Here is a 13813-nt window from a genome sequence, read left to right on the forward strand (position 1 = left end):
GTTTCACCACTTGAGCTCTATTACATTAGCTATTTTCTAGAAGAATGTTGAAAGCAAGGCCAAATAAGCAACTACACTTCAGAAACAAGCCCAAACAAAAGCAACCCGCGACTAGAGACTTTACAGGAAAATTAGACCAAAGTCGCTTATAGTGAGAAAACCTGGCAACACGCTCGTCTCGACTCTCTTCTGAATGCAATCTTCCGTCGCCCGACTTTTAATTAAATGCCAAGTTTGCCACTAAAATGTAACCGACTGCCAGTCTGCCAGGAGTTGGTGTGGAGACACCTTTATTAAACACACAAAGGTTAAGTCAGCACTCAGCACAGGCAGCCGTTGTGCATATAACCACACACAAGCACACAACACACAAAATGTGTGCAGCCAGCAGCAGTCAGCAACTCGTGATCAACCACAGCAAATATAATACAAATAATAATGGTCAACCGCCAAGCCTTACCTTTCAGAATACCACACAAGCACAAGACACACAAACTGTGTGCAGCCAGCAGCAGTCAGCAAGTTGATCAACCACAGCAGCAAATAAAACAAATAATAATGGGCAGCTGCCAGTCAGACCTTACCTTTCAGAAATGAACACGGTGGGCATTACTGTAATGAGCCTCTGAAAATCCTCTTGTATAATCATCCTTGCAGCTGCACTTGGTTTTGGGTAAATTAATTCCTCTAACTCTGTGTGCCCTTCTCTGGTCCTGCCTGGTAGTGTATTCTCTCATTGTCAACAGTTTCTTGAGCAGAACCTGACGGTGGACACCGTGGACTCACAGCCTGATAATCTTTATAGTTAGTCTTTTTGACATGTTTGCTATTTATATTCGTTCGCTATTACTACCTGTCAGTGGTTCCTGTTTACTTCAGTTCAGACTTGGCGGGTTGAGTTGAGTGGGTGTGTGTTTACCAGGGCAGGGCTGCTGCTTGGCCATTACGTGGGCGCCTCCCCCTCCCCCGAGGCGGCTTCAGATGCAGTGATTGGCAGATTTAATAGCTGCACGCACCGGGTTGGCCAACACTGCCGCTGCCCGTTTTTCTTTTCTTTTTTTTCTTCCTTCCCTCACTCGCCCTCGCTTGCTCTCGCTCTCTCCCCCTCTCTCTCTCTCTCTCTCTCTCTCTCTCTCTCTCTCTCTCTTCCCCAACACATTTTCGGCGCCTCTCAGAAGTGCCGCTCTAGGCAGTTGACTAGTTCGCCTTCATATACGCGCCGGCCCTGTATACAGGTTTCATGGCTGGATCTGAAACAGAGCATGAGCTTTATCTTTTCAAAGTTGGCATTTTTCAAAGGCTTCCTACAGCGCCACCCTTTGGCCGATTGTTGCGAGCTTCACGTTTTAGCCGTTTGGCATAGTCCTCTGCCATACTGCCGTAAAAAGCGACTGCACGGTCTAGCCGCTAGAGAAAAAGTGGCGGTAGAAAGAAATGATGAAGTCCAATATCTCTAAGTGGCCAAGGGCTTGGCCACTTCGTGGCCCTTGGCCACTAATAAAATGTGTTACCTGTGGATGTTGAACTCTCTGACCTTCATCCTGGACTCAAGCTCTAGTTTGCATGTTCTCCCTGTGTCTTCTAATCTAGGGTACACTAAAAAAATGCAGTAACCTTGGTCTCTATACTGCCTCCCCCTGGCCAGCCAGGGCGCCTGACGGAGGGGAATAACGCGTTCCTTCCACGCGCTACGTCCAGCCAGGGAATCTGTCCCCTGTCAGGTGAAAAGAAGCGGCTTGGACTCCTCATGCATAGAAGGAAGCATGTCAGTCCTTGTCTCCCCAGGTTGGCAGAGGGAGTGTAGCGCCCAGGATTATTACATAAATAATTGGCACTGGGTGAATATGGGTTACAAAATCATGGGATCATTTTTTTTTTTAAATATATAATTATAATAATAATCTCCATGTTTCCATGTTGAATTGTTTCTATATATTTTCAAGCTTTTTCAAAAATAGGGGAAATAGCAGATCTACAAGCTGACTTTGCTCAGATCTACAAGCTCAAAATGTGTCACGTTTGAACGTGTAGATTGGCTATTTCCTATTCATGCTTTTAAGTTCCATCATCATTGTCATAATCTGCCCTGTGCAACTTTTGTTTAAGAAGCCTAAAATCCAAACAGAAATATATATGTTTATTAAGGCTGAGACTTTAACTGATTAATTGCGATTAATTACTTACAGAAAATTAACGCGATTAAAAAAAATTAACGCATTTTAATCACACTTAGTTTTTGCACCACAGAACCTTCAGTTTCGGGCATACCGATCATAGCGATGCACCAACCAAGAAGAGACAACAAACGCAAAGGGAGAAGTAGCCGATCAGACCGCACGGATAAAACGGACAATATAATTTTTTGAAAAGAAAACAATGATTCTCTATGACCTCATGCACACCGGCTCCGAATTAGCCGTGCGACGAGTGGCTGCCGCTGTGCGTTTTTTTCTCGATCGAACCCAGTTCGATTCGTGCGTCTTGTCGCATGCGGTAAAAAAGTCATCACTCCTTTTATGACTCCTTTTTGGATCCGCAGCGCCGATTCCGCACAGCCTTGCACACCAAATCCAATGCGTTTTATTCATGCCGCAAACGAAAAAAAAACGCAACTGTCCTGTGTGCAAAGGGCTTTAGTCCTACTGATGTCATCGGGGATCACTGACACCCTCTGGAATCCCTGATCATAACCCTAACCCTAACCCTAACCCTCAAATTGAAAGTAGGGGCACCAGTCATGCTGATTAGAAACCTGCAAGCAGGTCCCGACTGCACTCTCTAGAATGGCACCAGAATGGTAATGCAAATGACGGACAAAGTCATTGAGTGTGAGATTGCAGTATAGGCACAAACAGGGGTGAAACAATCTTCCTCGTATACCTCACTATGACAGAGGTGATGAGCTTCCCTTCACCTTCATTAGACGACAGTTCCCTTTCCCTATCTGCTACAGCTTTCTATGTTACCAGCTATTCATGATGAGTTAATTTCATTAAAGAGGTGGTGCCATAGTTTTTGATGCGGTGAAGGCCGCTTCCAAGGAGTGGCTTTGTGTGTCCCGTGTGTGTCCCCCACGTCCATATATGGTCATTTCAGTCCAGAATGAACAGGTTTTATCTGTCCGTAAATGTGTGTCCCATGTGTGTCCCCCACGTCCATATAATATATGGTCATTTCAGTCCAGAATGAACAGGTTTTATCTGTCCCGTACGTCCAGAATATGTGTGTAGTGTCCGTCCCGGTCTGATGATTGGATGATTAAAAATGTCCAATGAGACCATACTTTGAGGATTGGTCAAGCTTCACATGACAATTCGGCCCTCCAGATAAAATCATTCATTCATTCAGAATTCAGAATTCTGAGCTTCACTTCGAACCGAGGTTTGATTTTTTACTTTTCTATGTGTCTATGGAGTTAATATTATTACTTTTAATAGACCAGCGGGTGGGGTTATTACGTGCAAATGTGTCTTCCCTGTGTATTTTTGGTTTCTTCCTGAAAGCTGAAAGCCACTGAGTCAAAAGGCCAGATCGAAAAACACAGATTTAATGACATCATAAAATCATCCCCTCCCCTTTTACCTTACACCCAACACTGTGTGTGTGGCTAACATCAGCTTGGTCACCAACCACCTGACAACCAGGCCTACTTAATAAACTGGTGGGTGTGGCCACACAAAAACATAATTTTAACATTTTTGGAAAAAATCTTCCTCGAAGTATAATCATAATACCTGATCATCATGTTTTAGGGGGAATCATGGCACCCCATCATTAAGTGTCCTGTGAAGCTTGGCCAATGTGACACGGGACAAACAGACAAAGCCAGATATAAGAGCGGTTAGCACCGCTCAAGTATAGGGACAAGGACTGACAGATACAGAGATATCCATATATGGACATGAAAAGGACACATGGTAGGACAGAATTAATTTCCCAGCGTATTCCTTGTGACTCGCGTCTCGGCAACCACACTTGCAATTTCCCAGAACTACATCTTTCTAGTTGCTCATGTGCGATTTAAAAAAAGAAGAAATGTGTGCAAATAAAAACACCTGCACAAATCAGCGTTGTCCCACATGTATGACATCAGTTTGTGTTGTGAGTGACATCTAGACCAGAGCTTTGTCAGACTACATAAGCTGTGGGTCACATCGAGAGATAATCAGAGATGAAGAAAGGGACACTGATAGACATCGCCTAAGAGGCACACAGTGAGACAGAGAAGAGACAGACAGGGACACAGAGAGGTTGAAATAGAGATGTTGCGCTGGTCAGTGCCACTGAACAGAGGACCTCAGACAGAGAAGTTCTTGGGTTGTGCTGCTGGGCCAGTGGAGGACAAGGTGTATTCCTTTGGAGGGTTATTCCATGACGGGCAGACCTACAACAGCACAGATCAGATTGATGTGCGTGTCTTCAACACAGTGACTTTGTGCTGGATGACGTTGCCCCCAGTGACAACCGGAAGAGGAGAATGTTCCCTTGAGGCTCCCTCCATGCGCAACCAACACACAGCTGTTCTGATTGAAGATATCATCTACATCTGGGGTGGTAATGTGAATTGTAAGGTAAACGTTGTTGATGACAACAACGTGTACTGGTTTACCATCACAGGGGACATGGACAACGTTACTTATGCATTTGATGTCGACACCCATAGATGGTTCAAGCCCAAGGTTTCTGGAACTGTTCCAGAGGCGAGGTCCCACCACTCAGCCTGTATCCTAGGGAAGGTCATGTTTATCCATGGAGGATGGAACCAGCTGACTGGACTCACTAATGACATATTTAAGTTGGACACAACCACAATAGTCTGGTCTTTAATTAACACCAGAGGCACTCCAGCACCTGTTTCATCAGATCACTCTGCCACCATCATCGGGACAAAGATGTTTGTATTTGGGGGCACAGGGCACCAGGACAACATCAGAGTGTTTGACACAGAGACCAACTGCTGGCTGAGCACAGCTTCTTCACAGCTTCTTCCAGAACAACGTCACGGTCATGCAGCCTTTGTCTACAATGGAGAGCTGTACATATTTGGAGGCTTCGAATCTGATCTGAGACGATGCTTCCATGATCTGTGGAAATTGAATTCCAAGACCTTCTCCTGGAAGAAAGTTGAGCCCAAGGGGAAATGCCCGGATTCGTTGGGTACAATGTGCTGTTGCATTGTGGGAGATTGTATCATCCTCTTTGGAACAGGACCCATCTTACAGATCTTACACTTAAGTCCTAGTCTGAAGACTTTATGCAAGCTAGCAGTTATTCAGAACGGTCTGGAGCAGTCAGGACTCCCACACAACATCAGGTGGGAACTGGCAGCAACAGAAACAAACAAACAAACAAAAATAATTAGTAAAATTGGCCAAGGCAGTAAAAGCAGGAAAGCAAAAAAGCATCAAGGGAAAGCAAAGAAGAAATCAAAGAAAAACTAGAAGCAGTGTTCTTCCGAACAGGTCTCCGGCAGGTCAGGTGTTCTTTTCTTTTTTTTTTTTTGCCTAGTGGTGACTCTATAATAGGCCAAAGTGAAAAGGGTACCACGTGTTCTTTGGCCTTTCACGGCAATCGGACGCTGCATACGGGATTTGAGGCATTTTGTTCCAAAAATGTGTTTTGCAAAAATGTACCCGCTGGTGGCGCTATAACAGGCCAATGTGAGAATCTGTTCCTTGGCCTAGTGGGAATGTGTGTGCAAAATCTCACACACATAGCAGGCTGCGTTTGAGACATTTTGTTCAAAAAGGAGCAATCCTGCAAACCTTGGAATTCAATGTTAGCCAATTAGATCAAATATGATATCGGACATATCCATCATGATTACATCACTGTAGAGATACTGTGTACTGATTCGTGTGATTTTCGGATAAAATCTGAAGGAGTAATATCGAAGAATGTGTTTTACATAATACTGTAAGTCTGCCTTCTGGTGGCACTATAAATGGCAGATGTGAAAAATGCAGGGCACAGGTTTTTCCTTGGCCTCTGGGAAGTGTGCATACAAAGTTTTACACTAATTAACTCACCGCTGAGTAGATAGGAACATAATGTAGCAGTGAGTAGCAGCAACCAGCAGCACCATGCGGCTTCCAAACAATCTGAGAGGGGGCGGAGTGGCATCAACTCAACTATTTATACTCTTGCTTAACAAGGTTGCCATGTTTGGTTGGGTTGCCCTGTTTGGTTGCAATACCAGGGTTTCACGGCTATATTTTGTGAAATGCATTTTAAATGCATGAGGTAAGGCTTGAACCGGGGTCTTCTGGAATGATGACAAAGGCCTTACCAGGTGAGTTATGCACAGCTCTGCACAGTGAGAAAATATTACTTTAAATGTTTGTTTTAGAAGCAGAAGAATAATTTGCATAAAACTGCAATATCAATTGAATTATTAAAAAAGCATGTTTCAATTTTAAAAAAATCCGATCTGACAGATCTTTAGATATTGGTCCAAAGTTAATGTAAAAAAGGTTCCATGCACGTGATGCGAAAATTCCGGAATAAAAGCGGGTTTAAGCGTTTTTCAAACTGCTCAAAATGGCGGAAAATCGAAGGGTGGAGCTTACTTAACAAAGACACAGATGTCTTCTGCTTGAGTCAAGGCACACGTGTAAGCAAGTTGCATGTCTTCAAACAAAACGAGGCATGACTTATGCCCCTTTAAAGTTTGAGTTTTCAAACGCTTCGTATAGCGCCCCCCTTTGGCCAATTGGAGTAAGATTGCTTTCAGTGATATTTGGACTAACCCTCTACATATTTGCCAAATGCCATGAACGTGTCACTTTGCATGTATGATTTAGAGGCAGAAGAATAATTTGCATGAAACTGCAATATACAGTGAATTATTAAAAAATCACACCTGTGTGAACTGAGCGGTGGTCGTGGGGGGGGGGGCTGTGTGTGTGTGTGTGTGTGTGTGTCTGGCCTGGCCTGAACAACAGCGCCCCTCCCTTAACATGTGTGGTCAGAAAAGGTACTTCAGGCTACATACAGACACGCACACACACACACACACGCACGCATACACACACGGCCACGTATAGGAGACGGTGTAACCACCGCTCAAAAATAATGTTTCACTTTAAAAAAAATCCGCCGAGACATATCTAACCGTATTGGTCCAAAGTTCATGTAAAAAAAAGTTTCGCGCACGTTAAGCGAAAATCCCAGAAGGAGATAGATTTTTACTGTTTTTCATATAATTCAAAATTGTGGGAGAAGTAAAGGTCAGAGGTCAAAAGTCAGAGCGTAAAAGTTGTTCGGCATGAGGAGACGCATAAGTGTATACAGGCAGCGCCGGATTAGCATGAAGTGCCGCTATAGGCGAGCTCTGTCAGAGGCCCCCCCCCCCCCCCCCCCCCACACACACACACACACACACGACACACCACCCCGTTAAACCATTGCAACTGTTCAACAATATGAGGCAAGAGAAGGAGAGGAAATGTCACGATAGCACCAGAAATGTTAAATAACAATAGGGCATAGCATACTGTTTCAAAAGGTGATAGATAGGGGTAGGGAAGGGAAGAAAGTATAGTGTGTATAATTGTAGGCTACTGTATGACCACTAAAACAAGCAGGCTAAAGCACCCAAACTATCTCTCTGTTATCGACACACAAAGCCTTTACACGCTGTCCAGTGTCCACGGTGCTGAGACCTCAGGTTGCTAAGTATTGTAATCTTTTACAGAAACGAAGCCTATTAAGAAATGGTCCGTGAGTGACCCACATATGGGTCCAGACACACTGTTTGGGAAACCGTAGTTAGTTGAAGCAAGAGTTGACAAATGAGATCGCCTGCCAGCCAGTACCAGCGTTGACCCAAGAGGCTTCATTATTTATGCCGTTGTGAGCTCCTAGATCGGCTATTTTGGGCACGCAACGAAGTATAAATAAGGCTGAATTCACCTGTGAGCAGACAATTATGGAGTATTTTATAACACGCTCAGCTGATGAGTGAACACGCTCCCGAAGGTCTCCGGCAGGAGTAAAGCGTCATGGTAAAAAGGTTATTGACGTAGAAGACAGACAAATAATAATTCTCGCCTGGGATTGCATGAATTATTAGAACTAGAAAAGGGCACCCTTTGGGCACCTGGCTATACTTGTTTGAATAGAGCAGGGGTCTTCAACAGGGGGTCCGGGACCCCTAGGGGGTCCTCAGAGTTACTACAGGGGGTCCTCCAAATCTTTGTGTGATAGAAACCTTTTCCCTCCTTTTTTACATGAACCACTTGAACCCTAGTGTCCATATTCTGAGAACTTTAGCCGAAAATAGCAGATCTACAAGCTCACAACGCCTCGCAACGAGGTTTTGTGTAGAGGGGGAAAAAGAGCAGACTAAGTACAGAGTGAAAGGTCAAGTTTATTAGGTAACAACGGTTCAAGTGGTTAAATATCTGAAAACACAAATTGACATGAATCCAAAATACACTGATGATTGTGCTGTCAAACAATGAAACTATATGGAATCTATGAAAAGGTTGTGGGGGTGCCTGCTTCATTTCTCTCTCAAATAAGGGGTTCTTGGCCTGAAAACGTTGAAGACCCCTGGAATAGAGGGTATGCATCATATGCCACTCAGGATCAGCACCGTGCATGGACAGACTGAGTGGTAGAACATAAAGCAGCATGAAGCATTGGAGTTTGGAAGCGCTCCTCCTCACTCCTACTGACTCCTCATGACTCCTCATGACTCCTACTGACTCCTACTGACTCCTACTGACTCCTCATGACTCCTACTGACTCCTACTGACTCCTCATGACTCCTACTGACTCCTCATGACTCCTACTGATTCCTCATGACTCCTACTGACTCCTCATGACTCCTACTGACTCCTGCTGACTCCTCATGACTCCTCATGACTCCTACTGACTACTCATGACTCCTACTGACTCCTACTGACTCCTCATGACTCCTCATGACTCCTACTGACTCCTCATGACTCCTACTGACTCCTCATGACTCCTACTGACTCCTCATGACTCCTACTGACTCCTCCTCACTCCAACTGACTCCTCATGACTCCTACTGACTCCTCATGACTCCTACTGACTCCTCATGACTCCTACTGACTCCTACTGACTCCTACTGACTCCTCATGACTCCTACTGACTCTGTTTTTGCCACTCAGTAGGCGTTCCTGCATAACTTCTAGGTATGATGATGTCACGTGCATACCCTCTATTAGTAATTGTGTAGCCTACATATACAGTAGTGAGTGAACTAAGTGGTTGTTTTTGTAAAATATATGTCATTAGTGAAGTGTTTTTTTAACAGGTGTGTTTGTGTAAACGACTTTGCAACTATTGATATAAGCACAATGTAACTGAAGAGTATTGGGTGATATTTGGGCCAATGTAAAAGTGGTCCCTGCCCTGGCTGGCACACGCACACATTTTGACTAAGTGGAGAAGTGTAAAATGTACTTTCGGCAGGCATAGTGTACCATGACCCCATATTATGAGGGACTTTTGGCGGTCCTATTTGAATAGTCTTTAGCAGTTAGTTAATAAACTTGACCTTTCACTCTGTACTTTGTCTGCTCCTTTTCCCCTCTATGCACCAAAGCTTTTTGCCGGAAATTTAGCCGATCTACGCAGCGCGAGGCGTTGTGAGCTTGTAGATCTGCTATTTTTGGCTAAAGTTATCCGACTATGGATGCTACAGGGGTTCAAGTGATTAATATAAAAAAGGAGAAAAAAAATGTTTCTACCACACAAAGATTTGGAAGACCCCCTGTAGTAATCTGAGGACCCCCTAGCGGTCCCGGATCCCCTGTTGAAGACCTCTGGTATAGTATAAAAGCTTTGTTGCGTGGGTGCAGTTCGTTTTGTGCTTGCTCCCAGCTGTTAGACTACTCACACTTAACGCTCTAGTTGCTCCTCCCACGCTTGTTTATTGTGTGCCGTGTTGGATGAAACCGACAGCAAGTAGGCTACTGTAGTTGTAACGCAGATGAACTGCAGCAGATTTGCCCAAAGATGCCGAAACAAAACTTCATTTAGCGAACAATGGAGCAAGGTAAATGATTTAATAAAGAAGAGCAGAACTGACGAGTATCATGCACTTTGCACTGTGTGTAACGGACATGGTTGATGTCAGCAACGATCAAAGGAAAGGTAGAACGCAATGGCATGCTTTGTCTGACAGGAAATGACTCAATGTGACAACTGCAGGTTTTCCTTTTGTCTTCTCTCCGCTGTCGGACAACCAATTGTGAACAAAATAAGCAGCTGAGCTATCCCCTCTCTCTGTTTTATTATTTGATATGCCAGTCGTGTGGATTAGAATGCAATAATAATAAGAAGGGTCTCTGGTTGCATAAATAATTAAAGGGAGTAACTACTAACTACCCAGTCTTAGTTGAAACCACTTTAAACCTATTTTACACTATATTCGAAAATAGACGATCTACGAGCTATGAGCTTGAGCTAGTTTTTAAAAAAAGTGTAAAAATCTGTGTGGGTCCCTGGCTGACATAAAATATTTTGAGAAGGGGGTCCGTGACTAAATAGGCCTACATATCAATTTGGGGGTCCCATACAGCGTGCCTGGAAAAGTTTCCTCCTTTCTGAGGTCCTGCTGGTGGGCTGGTGGCCACCCTAGGTGGATTTGTGTTAGAATCAATGGGGGTAAATTAACTTGACCCTATTTACCCCATTTACCCCCATTGATTCTGACCTAAATGCATTTGGGTCCCCATCCAGGGCCTTATTTGGGTCCCCATCCAGGCCCATGCATTTGGGTCCCCATCCAGAATCAATGGGGGTAAATTTACTATAATCTTTTTTTTTTTTTTGTCTCAAGAATGCGACGAATACAAAAAAATATTATTTTTGGGTGAACTACTCCTTTAACTGTTTTACTGCCATGTAGGAGTACGTTCGTCAAAGGTCAACAGCGCCAAAAACGAGTGAGCGTCAAAGCCTTACTTGGGCATGGAAGTGTTAGCGGACGCTGTGAATGATCCCAGCATGACGAAGAGTACAGCCAAAAATTACATGATCTCAACAAAAACTAGATGGATTACTCTCGTTAAAAAAATCGACGTGGCTATAACTCTGCAATGGATTATTGCGGCCGGCCAATTATTTTTCCAGACACTAGGAGCCCCGTGTTTTCGAGACCACCCCCAGGCTGATCGTTGTGACACATAATAATAAAGTGAAAACACTCAAATTTAGTTTGCCTTGTTGGAAGAAAGTGGACTCACAGAACATAATTGTTGCTGTTGGGGCTGAAACCGCTTGTCTCCTATCTTAACTTTTTGTGTATTTTTATACTACAGCGACAGAGACAAAATGATAATGAATTGTTTAAATTGCTTTGTGGACCTACCAGTACATGGAACAGACTCCCCTCCTCGACACCTTGCACATGTTCCCATTTAGAGCGGGTACAAATCATTGTGTATCATTATTTTATGCTTTAACTATTGAAAAATAGCAGATATACAAGCTCACAGCGCGGCACCGAGTGCCGCGCTGCGAGCTTGTAGATCTGCTATTTTTATACAATCGTGAAAATTAGAATTTTGACCCGATTCTATAAGTGTCTTTTGAATGCTTCTAAGATTTTTTGAAAAAACCTATGTTTCTATGTCAGCAATCTGGCCAGCCATCGTCAAAGAAAAGGTCCTTTTCACTTAACTGGAGCTCAGTTAGTCTGTTCTTCAGAGACTACTAGTGTCAGTGGATCTCAAACCTTTTCATGTGAAGGACCCCCAAAATGATATGTATTTGGCCACGGACCCCCATCTCAAAATATTTCGTTCCAGGGGACCACCCAGAAGCAAAATATGAGTTACAAACGTTTGCTTTGAAAATACATATATGCAAAGATTTGCACACATTTTCACGACTTTTTTCAAAAATAGCAGATCTACAAGTGAGCTTGTATATCTGCTATTTGTCACTGATTAAAGCATTCAATAATTATAGGCCTAAATGGGTTAATGTTTACACTTTGTTGTACGACGTTGTCAGACAGACTTCGAAAAACAGCCGGTCTACTGTGCGCTCTGTGTCCCTTGTTGTTCGGCTATTTTCAGTCGAAGGCATACGACTTTCAATTAGTCAGGAAAAATGAACCCTCTGTGTGTGTGTGTGTGTGTGTGTGTGTGTGTGTGTGTGTGTGTGTGTGTGTGTGTGTGTGTGTGTGTGTGTGTGTGTGTGTGTGCAGATCACAGAGCTGGCTGGCTACACAGCGCGGGTGCACAACATGTTTCTGGTGTTTGCGGAGGTGCAGCAGGGCAAGTACAAGCGCTCCTCCGTGACAGCGACCCCTGCTGGCGACAAGAAGAGCAGACTGGACATGCACATAGACGGACTGCTGGAGATACGAGGTATACACACACACATTCACGCATGCACGCCGCACACACACACGCACGCACGCACACACACACACACACACATTTAGTTACTACGTCTGCATCTATAAACTGGTGGCACGGTCTGGCAAAGAAAAGGTTTGTGTTAAAACAATTCAAAATGAATGTTCACAATTATTAGATTATTGAAAATTCTTTGAAACGGCTAATTTTTTATACATGGTGTAAAAATAGTATTACAGTGGTCAAACCTATTTTGACCACTCATGGAACCCCCTTCTCCAGGACCCCTGGGGGGGTCCCCGGACACCACTTTAGGAACCAATGTTCTAGACCAGTGGTCTTCAATGTTTTTCAGGCCAAGGACCCCCTAGTAAGTAAAGTAACTAAGTACATTGACTCAAGTACAATTTATTAATTATTTTTTACTTTTCTGGAGCCAAATACCTATCTGGGGGTCCTTGACTTGAAAAGGGTTTGAGAACCACTACTTTACTGTACTGTTTGCTTACTTTCTCTCTCTCTCTGTCTCTGTCTCTCTATTTCTCTGTCTGTCTTGCGTCTGTCTTGCGTGCGTGTGTGCGTGCGTGCGTGCAGGTCAGGTGATAGACGTGGATAAGGGTATAGTATGTGAGAATGTCCCCATCATTACACCCAATGGAGACGTGGTGGTTTCCTGCCTCAACCTCAAGGTGAGCCGACGCTGCTCTGCTGTCAACAGTTTGTGTTGTGATGTCTTGAACTATTGGAAAGTAGCCGCGCCCTTAACCAAGACCTATTAGTTAAAGTAAAACTGAGCTTTATGCCCCGTCAAATTGAGCCTAACCAGTTAGGCTCAACCAGGGTTGTCGCACCAAATTTTGGTCCCTGGGTACAAGGATTCACTGCGGGCCCCTGATGAATGGGGGAGGTGGTTTAACCCATTTAGACTGGGAACGCATTATTACGCATTATTTTAACCCTAACCCTGAAAAATAGAAGATATACAGTAGATGTATGTAGATTTGCTATTTTTGAAGAATCGTGAAAATGTGTGCAATTCTTCTAAGGTTTTTTGAAAAACCTATGTTTTTATGTTAGTGGTGCTCACACTTTTTCATGTGAAGGACCCCCCAAATGATATGTATTTGGCAACGGACCCCCATCTCAAAATATTTAGTTCCAGGGACCCCTCAGAAGCCCCCTCAGAAGCAAATACATATATTCAAAGATTTGAACACATTTTCACAACTTTTCAAAAATAGCAGATCTACAAGCTTGCAGCCTTGGGCCCTAGTAACTCAGTCCCACTTTCCCCCCCTTGTGACGCCCCTGGGCTCAACTGCAGACTCACTCCCAATCTTCCGCTGTAATCTGAAGATTCACCTCCTCAGACTCCACTTTAGCCTGTAGCACTTGCCCTAGCACTTGCCCTATCACTTTTCCTAGCACTTGCCCTAGCACTTGCCCTAGCACTTGTCCTAGCCTCAACG

The 13813-nt window shown here is 44.0% G+C and overlaps 1 protein-coding gene across 1 annotated transcript in view; it reads left to right on the plus strand.

The window, feature by feature from the left end:
• The window catches only part of abcd2 (ATP-binding cassette, sub-family D (ALD), member 2), a gene marked incomplete at both ends in the record, with an annotated part of 38155 nt that overhangs the window by 15240 nt on the left and 9102 nt on the right, over positions 1–13813 (plus strand). Inside the window, 2 exons of the mRNA XM_080754354.1 lie at positions 12191–12353; positions 12939–13033. Of these exons, the coding sequence (XP_080610480.1) occupies positions 12191–12353; positions 12939–13033 (258 nt within the window). The remainder of the gene's footprint in view (positions 1–12190; positions 12354–12938; positions 13034–13813) is intronic.

This window comes from Nannobrachium achirus (assembly GCF_963921795.1).
Source record: "Nannobrachium achirus genome assembly, chromosome: 23".
Classification (NCBI taxonomy): Eukaryota; Metazoa; Chordata; class Actinopteri; order Myctophiformes; family Myctophidae; genus Nannobrachium; species Nannobrachium achirus.